General features: G+C 41.8%; 3 protein-coding genes and 1 long non-coding RNA gene across 5 annotated transcripts in view; 3 read left to right on the top strand and 1 right to left on the bottom strand.

Annotated features, from left to right (window-relative positions):
- The window catches only part of ctc1 (CTS telomere maintenance complex component 1), a 25,404-nt gene extending 21,881 nt beyond the window's left edge, over nucleotides 1-3,523 (bottom strand). Inside the window, exons 1-5 of the mRNA XM_035993834.1 lie at nucleotides 3,351-3,523; nucleotides 2,377-2,476; nucleotides 1,229-1,322; nucleotides 591-813; nucleotides 174-397 (exon numbers count right to left, since the gene is read on the bottom strand). Of these exons, the coding sequence (XP_035849727.1) occupies nucleotides 174-397; nucleotides 591-813; nucleotides 1,229-1,322; nucleotides 2,377-2,476; nucleotides 3,351-3,401 (692 nt within the window). The 5' untranslated portion in view covers nucleotides 3,402-3,523. The remainder of the gene's footprint in view (nucleotides 1-173; nucleotides 398-590; nucleotides 814-1,228; nucleotides 1,323-2,376; nucleotides 2,477-3,350) is intronic.
- LOC116034141 (hemicentin-1-like) overlaps nucleotides 1-15,000 on the top strand; it is a 1,482,957-nt gene that overhangs the window by 335,597 nt on the left and 1,132,360 nt on the right. The gene's annotated exons all lie outside the window — the stretch shown is intronic.
- The window catches only part of LOC118493577, a 151,623-nt gene that overhangs the window by 67,859 nt on the left and 68,764 nt on the right, over nucleotides 1-15,000 (top strand). The gene's annotated exons all lie outside the window — the stretch shown is intronic.
- The window catches only part of LOC116035198 (high mobility group protein B2-like), a 19,962-nt gene continuing 9,915 nt past the window's right edge, over nucleotides 4,954-15,000 (top strand). For both annotated transcript variants that reach the window (XM_031278175.2, XM_031278173.2), the window contains exons 1-2: nucleotides 4,954-5,083; nucleotides 7,394-7,552. In XM_031278175.2, the coding sequence (XP_031134035.1) occupies nucleotides 7,403-7,552 (150 nt within the window). In that variant the 5' untranslated portion in view covers nucleotides 4,954-5,083; nucleotides 7,394-7,402. The remainder of the gene's footprint in view (nucleotides 5,084-7,393; nucleotides 7,553-15,000) is intronic.

Genomic DNA, 15,000 nt, shown 5'->3' with positions numbered 1-15,000 from the left:
ATATTATAAGAGGAAGGTGTTGTTGTGATGAAGAGGGGGGCTCAGAGGTAGAGGTCGGCGGTTCAATCCCACACACTGGTTATATGGACTCATTAATGTTAATGGATGAAGAACTAAGAAGACCAGTTAGGGACGTGTCCTAACCTCAGAGGTCAGAGGTCAGCCTGTCTCACCTGTTGGTCAGCAGCCCTGCAGCCTGTCTGACTCCCACTGCTCCGCTAAGCCCCGCCCCTCCAGGTACAGCAGCCAATCCCTGCTCACGACTCAGCAGAACCGGAGAACCAATCAGTTCCACGCAGCCTCCGGCCTCAGCCGGCCCCGGGGCATTGTGGGGGATGTAGTTCCAGTGAGGGAGGAAGACGGGACGATTCAGCCACAGAGGAGAGGGAGACAGGCACTGCAGAGAGACAGACAGGCTGTTTATTATGGTCTGTCATCTTTTATAGAGCATGCAGAGAGACAGACAGGCTGCTTATAGAGACAGACAGGCAGCTTATTATGGTCTGTCATCTTTTATAGAGCATGCAGAGAGACAGACAGGCTGCTTATAGAGACAGACAGGCAGCTTATTATGGTCTGTCTAGACTCACCTCCCAGCTGACGTTGCCGCTGGCGTCCTCCAGCCTCCAGGCTCCGCCCCCCCCCTCTCTCAGACAGCCAATCAGAAGCAGGTTAACGCGCTGCAGGGCCCGCTGACCCGGCACACTAAGCTCCGCCTCCTTGGCCCACACTCGCTGCTGATTGGTGCTCCAGGAGAGGTTGCTGACGCACGCCACGCGCTGCCGGGAGAGGAGCTCCGAGACGGACACCAGCCTGGGCAGGGGGGGATCAGAGGTCAACGTCAGACTTTAAACAACGAGTATAATGGACTGAGGCTGATGTGTGTGTGTGTGTGTGCGTGCGTGTGTGTGTGTCTGTGTGTGTGTGTGTGTGTGTGTGTGTGTGTGTGTGTGTGTGTGTCTGTGTCTGTGTCTGTGTGTGTGTGTGTGTGTGTGTGTGTGTGTGTGTGTCTCTGTGTGTGTGTGTGTGTGTGTGTGTGTGTGTGTGTGTGTGTGTCTGTGTCTGTGTGTGTGTGTGTGTCTGTGTGTGTGTGTGTGTGTGTGTGTGTGTGTCTCTGTGTGTGTGTGTGTGTGTGTGTGTCTCTGTGTGTGTGTGTGTGTGTGTGTGTGTGTGTGTGTGTGTGTGTGTGTCTCTGTGTGTGTGTGTGTGTGTGTGTGTGTGTGTGTACCTGTAGCTAACAGGTAAAGTGTGTGTGAGGGCCGTGTGTTCCTGGATCTTCTTCACCAAACACACACTCAGCTGATCAGCACACACACCTCCACCTGCAACACACAACACTGATGACATCACTGATGACATCAGCTGTGACATCACTGATGTCTGATGTCTGATGTCATGTCGTTATGTCTGCTGTTGTCCAATCACAGCTCAGCACTGGGGATTGGGTTTTCCATTCTGGTTTCCAGAGCATATTCATAATGTTAGAAATATTATATATATATATATATATATATATATATATATGTATAAATGTTAAAACCCTCCCCTCTTTACTGACTTGTTTGAGTATTTAATGTAAGAAATGAGAACATTAAGATCCACTGATCTCCTCAGTACCAGACTGGCCATTCTGGGTCAAATATAGAAATGTGACAACAAAAGTCAAAAGAACTCATAAAACCATTATTATTCTACTTGGGCGTAACTGTGTGGATGTTTGCAATTATACCTACAAATATAATACCAATACTGATCTTATTTACTATTTTACACCAGAAATACTCTGGGATTTCCCCAATGTCCCTCCTGGGTAACAGACACTCTAATGCATACATTACCCACAATGCATTCGCACAGTCATGAACCAGGATACTGCACCCCCAGGACACCCAGAAAGGTCAGTAATCTCTCTGAAAGATGTTCATATTTCATCTTTTATGGGTCACTGCGTCATTATGACCTGAAATCATGAGTCTTCCTGGATAAAGATGTCCTGAGACCAGATTATGATAATAATAATAATAATAATAATAATAATAATAATAATAATAATAATAATTATAATAATAATGCATTATAAATACCCAAATATAGCCCATTAATTGTGATAAAAACAGTGTGTGTTTGGTTAGCTGTAACTATGAATATACATACTCTTTATATGTAAAAAGGTAAACACTGACATCATTTTTAAAGGGATAAATCACAGGATTCATCAACAATAAATTGTAATTGCATTCTTAAATTACATTCCTGTTGTTGAGATGTTTACCAAACACTCTGAATTGACATTTTCTGACACTCATTTATTTTCAGATGTTGAATCCTTATTAAATAGAGTTAGATCGATCTCTAGAAGCTGATTGGCTGACTGACCTGTCAATAAGCCGTCAGCAGCGGAAGGGGCGGGGCCAGAGAGGACGGGACACAGATGTTCTGAGACGAAGCTGAAGATCTCCTTCAACCACATAGACTCCTGCAGAGAGACATTAATATATTAATATCATCACTATAAATACACACAGAGACATTAATATATTAATATCATCACTATAACTACACACAGAGACATTAATATATTAATATCATCACTATAAATACACACAGAGACATTAATATATTAATATCATCACTATAACTACACAGAGAGACATTAATATATTAATATCATCACTATAACTACACTAATATATTAATATCATCACTATAACTACACTAATATATTAATATCATCACTATAACTACACACAGAGACATTAATATATTAATATCATCACTATAACTACACACAGAGACATTAATATATTAATATCATCACTATAACTACACAGAGAGACATTAATATATTAATATCATCACTATAAATACACAGAGACATTAATATATTAATATCATCACTATAAATACACACAGAGACATTAATATATTAATATTTACTCAGATAGAAACATATAACATAACCATAAATACACCCAACTACAAGACGAATACATACATACATACATACATACATTACACTAACTCCGCCGACTATTAACTAAGACTATTAACAACAGAGAGAGACGGAAACTAATCAATAACCACACTAATGGAACCACTAGTGTCACCGCAGCGGATCATGGGATCCCCTTACTGTATCACTGTTATAACTATGTAATAACTACGCTGCCTTTAGTGCTGGGTGGATATACAGTGAGCCGATTTTAACATGAAGCATTAGTGACTGTAGAGCAGTGTTTAATATTATTCTGTGGTGAATATGTTTCTGCTGAGAAGCTAAACATTATTAAAATCACAGATTTCTGAAGCGAGTTCAGTTCTCAGAGCGTCAGAGTGTGAACGTTACTAACGGCTTCCCCGCTGGGTTCAAACTGATCCAGGAACAGCTGCAGGGAGTCCATCTCCGCAGTAAGACCGCTCTCTGCCGCCTGATATTACTCTTTATTACTTATTAAATATCAAATATTCCGCCTGTAAACACACAGCTCCCGCAGAAAGCCTTCAAACTACACTTCCGGGTGGACAACGGTGTCCGGAGAGGCTCAAAGCGAACCAAGTGCGCGATGCGAGCGCCCCCAGCGGAGAGATTATGTAACAAATGTAATATATAATATATAATATATATATATATATATATATATATTTAACCGTGTCTGATATTATCAATACTTAGTTTCTTAATTTAGGTTTAAAGTGCGTCACATAATGTTTAATGTTTTTAAAATATATAACTCTTATTTAAATAAAATAAACCTTTATTGATGTCAGAGACAGCAGCAAAAAGACAGAAATAAATTCAGATAAACAGAGAAATAAATTAAAAATATGAGCAAAATGTAATTATATTACTTTGGCATTATTTTGTATTTTTCATACACAGTAAGATGTTTACGTTTAGGTCTCAAAACAAGTAAATATGTGTATTTATCTGTGTTTTTATGAAACATAACAGTCATAACTTTTCCATCTTCCAGCAGATTAAATATAATATTTAATAATAATAAAACACAACAAAGCTCCAAAATTATTTATTAATAAAAACATATTTTAGTTTCTGTCTTTATATACAACCCTGCCATGTCAAAAAATAGTTTTTATTTTTTAATATTATTTTTAATAAATTATTGTTATAATTTGTTGTTATTGTAAGTATATTTTTATTATTATATTAATATTATAAATTAAGTTATTATAATAATATATTTTAATATTTAATATAATTTTAATAGATTTTAATACTGAAGCCACTAAATGTGTTATACAATCTCCGTCTTCACACTGCTGCTGCTGTCTCTGTCGCCCCTCCTCCATCTCTTCACTGATTGGCTCTTATATTTCACAAACACTAGCTTTAACCAATCACACGCTAGGAGTACAATCCAGCTCCGCCCGCGTGTGTGTACATCTCCCGCCCTGCTGCTGCAGCGTTGCTAGGCAGGCGGAGCCGTGTAGCAACGAGCTTTGAGCTGCGGCCTCGGCATCCAATCAAATTTCACTTTCAATACATTTTAAAATGCTTTATTGAAAACAATATAGCCAAAGCGTCAAAGATAATACCATTTTATAACTTAAAAAAAAATACATAAAAAATTAAATATATAGCCTAAATGCATTGAGTAAAATAAAATAGATAAATATATAAAAACAAAAAAAAAAATCATAGAAAAATCATGTGTGTGTGTGTGTGTGTGTGTGTGTGTGTGTGTGTGTGTGTGTGTGTGAGAGATAATTAATTTGTTTAGGGTCAATAAAGAAACAACAACAGTATATTCATACAAAATATGTCAAGTGACAACCTTAAGAAGAAAATATAAAAACACGTGAAGCAGAGGCGTTATAGTGAGCCAATCACAGACGCGTATTCAGTGAGGCCCCGCCCAGCCCGGCCGGGCGTGTTCCCGCCCTCTGAATAGGAATGACCAACGGGGGCGTTGCTGGGGGGCGGGGCCGCGCTCGAGCTCGACCCAGTTTGAAAGTGAACCAACGGCTCCAGTCGCTGCTTCAGCCACCAACAACAACAAGAACCAGAACCCAACCCGGCCCAAAAGCTGCTCCCTCCGTGTGCACCCGGCCCTTCTGACGAGTGAGTACCTCACCCTCGGGTCCCTCTGATTTTAATGTCGCTGAGCGCGCGCAGGCGTTGGTTAGACCGGCTGGCTTTTCCCTGCAGAATCCTGAGATAAAAGCTCCGGGAATGAGGCTGGAAAACGGGGATAAAATGGCCGCTGTGTGGGTCAGAGTCGGCCGGAATGTGACGGTTCTGGAGTGCATGTCTGAGCCTCTGTGTGCGCGCACTCTGCGGTCTGTCCAAAACGTGTTGTTGTAAACACGGAACGCCCATTACGTTGTATGTATGAAAGCCAGCCAGGAATTAGCCGTGTCCCGTCCATACAATGCTGACCTCTCCGGAGCATAGCCGGAGCCCTGCGTTGAAAATGCGTAGCAGCTGCTATGACACTATGTTTCCGTTGCAAAAACATCTGTTCAGTATAAAAACAACAACAGCGCCGTGGGGGGAAGTTAAAATAATAAGCCTACGCGCTGACATAAAGTCTTTTATTGTGTCTGTAGTTCAGACTGCTTTATTTTTTTTCTCTGCCTGCTAGCCTGTTAGCATTATGCTAGCAGAGGGGGATGGGGGATGCTAGCATGATGCTAGCGGAGGGGGATGGGGGCTGCTAGCTCCGCAGAGGGCGGGAAGCAAATGGTGGCCCATTGTTCTACTGGAGCTAGCCTGTTAGCACGGCTAGGCTAACTGCAGTCAATACATCTCCATAGAAGACGCGGCTAGCTCCGGGTTTAGTTCATCTCTACGGCCCGTAGACTTCCAGTCACAGCGGGGCGGAGGAGCCGGGGCTCCGCCGGGGTGTCCCGGGTAAGTTACCCGACACACAGAGGCCCTAGCCCGGGTTAGTGGGCCGCCTCGCGCCCCGGCAGATAAAATGGATCCCCACTTTGTTCTCTTTGTTATTCCCAGACTGCCGTTACTTTCCGTTAGTTTCCATTACAACACCGATTAACGGACAATTAACGGCCGACTCTACCACTCTGACAGAGGAAGTTCATTTCCTCTGTTTTCTAAATTATAATTTTGAATAAAAACATATTTTAAATGTACATTATGAACAAAAGCAGACATATAGGTTAAAGGGTCATTTCACACAGTGGTTATTTCTGGCTCATGTTTAGATTTATTAAACCAAATAAAGATTTAATACTGATCTGGTTATTTTATTTATTTCTCTTTAACACTTAATGATTTATTCATGATTTAATTTCTAATGTAAAGATCAGCTGTGCTGTTAAACATAATCATTATATATATATATATATATATATATATATATATATATATATATATATATATTAGTCTTGTCTTTGTTGGGTGGGCAGCTGAATATTTAGGGCTGTATGCCCCCCCCCCCCCCCTCTACTAGATGAATTAATTAATTAACTGACCCATGATCAGCAGATTAATGATGATGAATATTAATAATAACAGTAGCTTTATTAAAGTGTAACGCTCCAGTTAGCTCCAGACTAGGCCTGCACTATTAACCCTGTTGACGATTTAAATGATTTTTGTTGTTGATTTGACGCCTCTGTGATTACAGGCTCGTGGTGATGACCAATGGGCTCTAGGTGCCATAATAAATCTGTGTTTGGTGCTGCCGATTAGTGTTGTCATGGTTCATGTGTGCAGTAAATATTACACTTCATGAGAAAAACATCGTGGCAGAGAATCGTGATATCAGTTCTAAGCTAAAAAATCGTGATTCATGTTTCCCAGAACCGTGCAGGCCTAGTCCAGACAGACAGGTAATCACCTTTAATGGTGAATAATTAATAATGAGATTATAAACACATGGTGTTAATACAGCTCCATCACACACACACACACTTACACTATACAGTAGTTATATCAACATACTTATTCATTATATCTAAATTATATAACTAAACATTCTCCTGCTCTCTGTCTCTCTCTGTGTGTGTGTGTGTGTGTGTGTGTGTGTGTGTGTGTGTGTCTCTGTGTGTGTGTGTGTGTGTGTGTGTGTGTGTGTGTGTGTGTGTGTGTGTCTCTCTCTCTCTCTCTCTGTGTGTCTCTGTGTGTGTGTGTGTGTGTGTGTGTGTGTGTGTGTGTGTGTGTGTGTGTCTCTCTCTCTGTGTGTGTGTGTCTGTCTCTGTGTGTGTGTGTGTGTGTTTGTGTGTGTCTCTCTCTCGCTCTCTGTGTGTGTGTGTTTGTGTGTCTCTCTCTCTCTCTCTCTGTGTGTGTGTGTGTGTGTCTCTGTGTGTGTGTGTGTGTCTCTCTCTCTCTCTTTCTGTGTGTGTGTCTCTCTCTGTGTGTGTGTGTGTGTGTGTGTGTGTGTGTGTGTGTGTGTGTGTGTGTCAGGCCGTCAGTATGATGCGTAAAGACGTCAACAAGCCCAAGGGGAAGACGTCGGCGTACGCCTTCTTCGTCCAGACGTGTAGAGAGGAACATCGTAAGAAGAACCCCGAGCAGTCGGTCAACTTCGCTGAGTTCTCCAAGAAGTGCTCCGAGAGATGGAAGGTGAGACGGGAGGACAGACAGACAGGAGGAGAGAGACAGGTAGAGAGAGGGGGAGGGAGACAGACGGGTAGAGAGAGAGGGAGGGAGACGGGAGGACAGGTAGAGAGAGGGAGACGGGTAGAGAGAGGGAGACGGGTAGAGAGAGAGAGAGAGAGACAGACGGGTAGAGAGACATCCAGAGAGACGGGAGGAGAGACAGACGGGTAGAGAGAGAGAGAGAGAGACATCCAGACAGACGGGTAGAGAGAGAGACACAAACAGGGAGACAGGTAGAGAGACACATCCAGACAGACAGGTAGAGAGAGAGACACATCCAGGGAGACAGGTAGAGAGAGAGAGAGACACATCCAGGGAGACAGGTAGAGAGAGAGAGAGACACATCCAGGGAGACAGGTAGAGAGAGAGAGAGAGACATCCAGGGAGACAGGTAGAGAGAGAGAGACACACATCCAGGGAGACAGGTAGAGAGAGAGAGACACATCCAGTGAGACAGGTAGAGAGAGAGACACATCCAGGGAGACAGGTAGAGAGAGAGAGACACATCCAGGGAGACAGGTAGAGAGAGAGACACATCCAGGGAGACAGGTAGAGAGAGAGACACACAACCAGGGAGACAGGTAGAGAGAGAGACACATCCAGGGAGACAGGTAGAGAGAGAGGGAGGGAGACGGGAGGACAGGTAGAGAGAGGGAGACGGGTAGAGAGAGGGAGACGGGTAGAGAGAGAGAGAGAGAGACAGACGGGTAGAGAGACATCCAGAGAGACGGGAGGAGAGACAGACGGGTAGAGAGAGAGAGAGAGAGACATCCAGACAGACGGGTAGAGAGAGAGACACAAACAGGGAGACAGGTAGAGAGACACATCCAGACAGACAGGTAGAGAGAGAGAGAGACACATCCAGGGAGACAGGTAGAGAGAGAGAGAGAGACATCCAGGGAGACAGGTAGAGAGAGAGAGAGAGACACATCCAGGGAGACAGGTAGAGAGAGACACATCCAGGGAGACAGGTAGAGAGAGAGAGAGACACATCCAGTGAGACAGGTAGAGAGAGAGACACATCCAGGGAGACAGGTAGAGAGAGAGAGACACATCCAGGGAGACAGGTAGAGAGAGAGAGACACATCCAGGGAGACAGGTAGAGAGAGAGACACATCCAGGGAGACAGGTAGAGAGAGAGACACACAACCAGGGAGACAGGTAGAGAGAGAGACACATCCAGGGAGACGGGTAGAGAGAGAGACACACAACCAGGGAGACAGGTAGAGAGAGAGACACATCCAGGGAGACAGGTAGAGAGAGAGAGACACACAACCAGGGAGACAGGTAGAGAGAGAGACACATCCAGGGAGACAGGTAGAGAGAGAGAGACACACATCCAGGGAGACAGGTAGAGAGAGAGAGAGACACATCCAGGGAGACAGGTAGAGAGAGAGAGAGACACATCCAGGGAGACAGGTAGAGAGAGAGAGACACAACCAGGGAGACAGGTAGAGAGAGAGACACATCCAGGGAGACAGGTAGAGAGAGAGAGACACATCCAGGGAGACAGGTAGAGAGAGAGAGAGACACATCCAGGGAGACAGGTAGAGAGAGAGAGACACATCCAGGGAGACAGGTAGAGAGACACATCCAGGGAGACAGGTAGAGAGATAGAGACACATCCAGTGAGACAGGTAGAGAGAGAGACACATCCAGGGAGACAGGTAGAGAGAGAGACACATCCAGGGAGACAGGTAGAGAGAGAGAGACACATCCAAGGAGACAGGTAGAGAGAGAGACACATCCAGGGAGACAGGTAGAGAGAGAGAGACACATCCAGGGAGACAGGTAGAGAGAGCGAGACACATCCAGGGAGACAGGTAGAGAGAGCGAGACACATCCAAGGAGACAGGTAGAGAGAGAGACACATCCAGACAGACAGGTAGAGAGAGCGAGACACATCCAGGGAGACAGGTAGAGAGAGAGACACATCCAGGGAGACAGGTAGAGAGAGAGAGACACATCCAGGGAGACAGGTAGAGAGAGCGAGACACATCCAGGGAGACAGGTAGAGAGAGCGAGACACATCCAAGGAGACAGGTAGAGAGAGCGAGACACATCCAGGGAGACAGGTAGAGAGAGCGAGACACATCCAGGGAGACAGGTAGAGAGAGAGACACATCCAGGGAGACAGGTAGAGAGAGAGAGACACATCCAGGGAGACAGGTAGAGAGAGCGAGACACATCCAAGGAGACAGGTAGAGAGAGCGAGACACATCCAAGGAGACAGGTAGAGAGAGAGACACATCCAGACAGACAGGTAGAGAGAGCGAGACACATCCAGGGAGACAGGTAGAGAGAGAGACACATCCAGACAGACAGGTAGAGAGACAGACTGTCAGTCAGTCATTAGTGTGTAAATATTAAAGTGAGAGTAGTGTAGTGTCACCATGTAGACTACCATCAGTAACCATGGTAACACCATCAGTAGTGTAGTGTCATCATGTAGACTACCATCAGTAACCATGGTAACACCATCAGTAGTGTAGTGTCATCATGTAGCCTACTATCAGTAACCATGGTAACTTCCATGGATGGTGATGGTGATCATCCATCCATCATCATAAACAGTGTGTGTGTGTGTGTGTGTGTGTGTGTGTCTATTCATAGAGGAACATGATTAGTCATTAACGATGGCCGCTGTGTAAAGCTGTCTGAAGCCCAGACTGGCCTGGTGCTGTCTGTCTGTCTGTCTGTCTGTCTGTGTGTCATCACCATGGCAGGTATCTAAACATCAGGCCTCGTCCCAGAGTCTAGACCTCTAGATATATGAGAAGATAAACCAGAGTCTACACCTCTAGATATATGAGAAGATAAACCAGAGTCTACACCTCTAGATATATGAGAAGATAAACCCAGAGTCTACACCTCTAGATATATGAGAAGATAAACCAGAGTCTACACCTCTAGATATATGAGAAGATAAACCCAGAGTCTACACCTCTAGATATATGAGAAGATAAACCCAGAGTCTACACCTCTAGATATATGAGAAGATAAACCAGAGTCTACACCTCTAGATATATGAGAAGATAAACCCAGAGTCTACACCTCTAGATATATGAGAAGATAAACCAGAGTCTACACCTCTAGATATATGAGAAGATAAACCAGAGTCTACACCTCTAGATATATGAGAAGATAAACCCAGAGTCTACACCTCTAGATATATGAGAAGATAAACCCAGAGTCTACACCTCTAGATATATGAGAAGATAAACCAGAGTCTACACCTCTAGATATATGAGAAGATAAACCAGAGTCTACACCTCTAGATATATGAGAAGATAAACCAGAGTCTACACCTCTAGATATATGAGAAGATAAACCCAGAGTCTACACCTCTAGATATATGAGAAGATAAACCCAGAGTCTAGACCTCTAGATATATGAGAAGATAAACCAGAGTCTACACCTCTAGATATATGAGAAGATAAACCAGAGTCTACACCTCTAGATATATGAGAAGATAAACCCAGAGTCTACACCTCTAGATATATGAGAAGATAAACCAGAGTCTACACCTCTAGATATATGAGAAGATAAACCCAGAGTCTACACCTCTAGATATATGAGAAGATAAACCCAGAGTCTACACCTCTAGATATATGAGAAGATAAACCAGAGTCTACACCTCTAGATATATGAGAAGATAAACCCAGAGTCTACACCTCTAGATATATGAGAAGATAAACCAGAGTCTACACCTCTAGATATATGAGAAGATAAACCAGAGTCTACACCTCTAGATATATGAGAAGATAAACCCAGAGTCTACACCTCTAGATATATGAGAAGATAAACCCAGAGTCTACACCTCTAGATATATGAGAAGATAAACCAGAGTCTACACCTCTAGATATATGAGAAGATAAACCAGAGTCTACACCTCTAGATATATGAGAAGATAAACCCAGAGTCTACACCTCTAGATATATGAGAAGATAAACCAGAGTCTACACCTCTAGATATATGAGAAGATAAACCAGAGTCTACACCTCTAGATATATGAGAAGATAAACCCAGAGTCTACACCTCTAGATATATGAGAAGATAAACCCAGAGTCTACACCTCTAGATATATGAGAAGATAAACCAGAGTCTACACCTCTAGATATATGAGAAGATAAACCCAGAGTCTACACCTCTAGATATATGAGAAGATAAACCCAGAGTCTACACCTCTAGATACACTGTAAACCCGAATAAGTTACCAGAACTCAAAAAATGTGAGGCAATCAGTTGCCACAATTTTTTTAAGTTGATTAACTTAAAAGTCAAAATTTTCCAGAACTTAAAAGGTTGGATGAATTGCTACATGTACCTTTTGATAAGTTAAATTAAAAGTGCTCATTTAACTCAACTCAAATATTTGCAGTTAATATGACTTACAGTTTTCTGTTAAGGCAGCTCAATTATTTTCAGTTATTATGACTTAAAGTTTTGAGTTTACAAACCACAGGAATAAGTTCACAGAACTTTAAAAAAATAAGTACACAACCACACCAGTTTATGTTAACCAAACTCAATGTTTATTAGTTTGTGTTGTCATTGTTTTAAGTACACATTAGTCAAATATGTTGAGTTTGTTTACTTAAAAACATGTGACTCAAAACTTAAAAATTTTGTGGCAACTGATTGCCTCACTTACATTAAGTTTACCTAACTTAATATATCTAAAAGTCATGAAAGTCCGCTTTTGAACAGTTAAATTTAAAATTAAATACAAAAATAAATAAACATTTATAAATTAAAATAAATAGAATAAAAAAATAATTTTAAAATATACTTAAATAAATTGTATATAAATAAATAAATACATTTGAGAGATTTTTAAGAAGAAAAACTTCTAGCCTTCCAAATGTGTTCCTGGTCACTTAAGGAACACCGACTTATTGGGACTTTAGCTTAATCCCCATATCCCCCAGAGTTAGATAAGTCCATACATACCCTTCTCATCTCCGTGCGTGTCTGACGCACCCACTGCTAGCTGCTGAGAAACAGCCATCTTCTAACCGTATACATACTGACAACTATTCTCAGAAAGGGTGAAGCACTGATACTTCTGCTACTTGGGCAGAGTGATTTGCACCTGAGAAGCCCCGTGGTGAGGAGCAGAGAGTTCGCCTGGAGTTCTGCAAGCAAATCACTCCACCCAAGTAGCAGTGCTTTGCCTTCTGAGAATATAGTTCCCAGTTTGTATACGGTTAGAAGATGGCTGTGTCTCATGTGACCTTGTTATTCGTACACGCTGTGACTATACAAATCACAACATGTAAATAGGAAAATGTTGGCGTTATTTTGTCACTTATTAGGAGCATAGATGGAGCCGGTTACCTCCAGGATCTGTGCTAAGCTAGGCGTGGGTGCATCAGACAGAGTTACGACACGCACGGAGATGAGAAGGGTATGTATGGACTTATCGAACTCTGGGGGATACGGGGAATAAGCCCCAATAAGTAGGCGTGTTGCTTTAAGGCCCTAGGAAATAAATATGTATCACAAATTTCTGATATTGACCAGACAACTAATCAGATAGTCAGGAAAATAATCGGAGTAATCAAAAACAATAATAAATAATACCAAAATGAAATTATTGTTTGCTACAGCTATAAAAGAAAAAAAAAAAACACTGCTTTTGGCTTCCTGGTTAATTCCTGAGTAAGGCAACAGGGCAGCAATTTGGGTGAAATTTCAAAAATTCTATAGACTGTTTAAGAACATTTTCACTTAAAACTCTAAAATGTAAATGTTTTACATAACCAGTATCAAATGCACAGTGAAATGTGGGTCATCTTGTGCAGCCCACAATGGTTAAGAAAAACATTAAAACATTCAAAACATTAGCGTTACTTTTGCATTATATTAATGAGAACAAAGGCATATTGTGTAGTTTGGGCCTATTGGCTGAACACCTGCAAATTAGTGCAGTAACTTTTTGAGGCATTATTTAGACAAAAGGAGATAACTTTGAACTAGCCTTTTATAATGCTTTACCCTGCAGCCTTTTTTCAGATGAGTTTCTACATCATTAAGCCATTCTTGAGGGTCTGCAACCTTGGTGGTAGTTTACCACTTTCTAACCTGTTCACATCTTTAATGCAATCAGACAAATGGCAAACATAAAGTGGACTAATTGCAAAATTCACAAAGCTCATTTGAATCATTGAACCTGTTCAATGTTCCACTGGGTCAACCTATGAAATGTGTAAAAATCTATTTACCTGTTCATCATTGATTTTTTTTTAATTTTAGCCAGAGCATCTGCTGTCTTCCCAGTTTTTGATGCCTTCTGTCTGAATAAGGTCATCGGTTGAGGAAGATGGCGGTCAAGCTCAGGATAGCATGTGTTGGGCAGGTTCTGATTTGTAATCCGCTGGAACTCTGCATACAACTGCATAGAAATAACAGCAGGAGGAGAACACTTAAAAAAAACAGTCCAATTTGAAGAATTTAGCACACATTTATAAAGCAAAAATATCGGCCAAATGAGTAAGAATCACAATTTTCACTTTAAAAGAGAGAGCTGATCCATATTACCTCAGACTCTATTTTGAGACCAGGCCAGAGGTCCATGAGCTCGTTCACTGGTGGGCAGGATATCACTATGGTCTGTCGGCATAGGGGGAATGTGGTCTCCACCATCTTTCTTCAACAATATTTGCAAGCAAATACAAAGTAAAATATGATCTGTTCAGTGCCAAAGGTTAAATATCAATTAGGAAGATGATATTCGTGAACAGAAGACATTCATGAACTGTTGACTTGAATACGGCAAAAAGCATTATTTTGATCAAACAGGCAAGTAGAATAAACAAATGATATGTGTATGTGGGAGTGTGTATGATTTAGGGTTACCACACTAAAACATTGTCTGAAAAAAAACAACAATTTAAGTTACTGGTATTTAGAGGTGTGTGTGTGTGTGTGTGTGTGTGTGTGTGTGTGTGTGTGTGTGTGTGTGTGTGTGTGTGTGTGTGAGAGAGAGATTCATTGGATTACCTGGTATCTTTATCACATCTCCAGTTATCTTCCTTAAATTTTTGAAACTGGAACAGAGAGATGCAAAGGCATAAACTGATCTGAAACTGAACAAGTAAAAGCATTCAAAGAGTGTTTAATTATAAATACTTATAAATGTTCCCTGTTAATGATCTTTTCATTTGATCCCTAAAGTGTGAAGTTACTAAAGCCATCAAGCAAAATTAACATTACTGTAAAGAAAAGCAGCAGCACTTGAACCTTACTGCATGCTTAATCAACAATAATGCCATTTCTACAAACCAAAGCTTTACTGTTAAGGGTTTTTACTTTATTCATCTTTGTCATGAGAAGCAGCTTGCCTCCAGCAGGGTCGTTTGTTTTAAAACCAACGCAACACAAGTGGGCGAGCACGGGCAGTTGACTCG

This window comes from Sander lucioperca, chromosome 17 (assembly GCF_008315115.2).
Source record: "Sander lucioperca isolate FBNREF2018 chromosome 17, SLUC_FBN_1.2, whole genome shotgun sequence".
NCBI lineage: Eukaryota > Metazoa > Chordata > Actinopteri > Perciformes > Percidae > Sander > Sander lucioperca.
The sequence above is the reverse complement of the archived record's forward strand: the minus strand, read 5'-3'. Positions and strand labels throughout refer to the sequence as shown.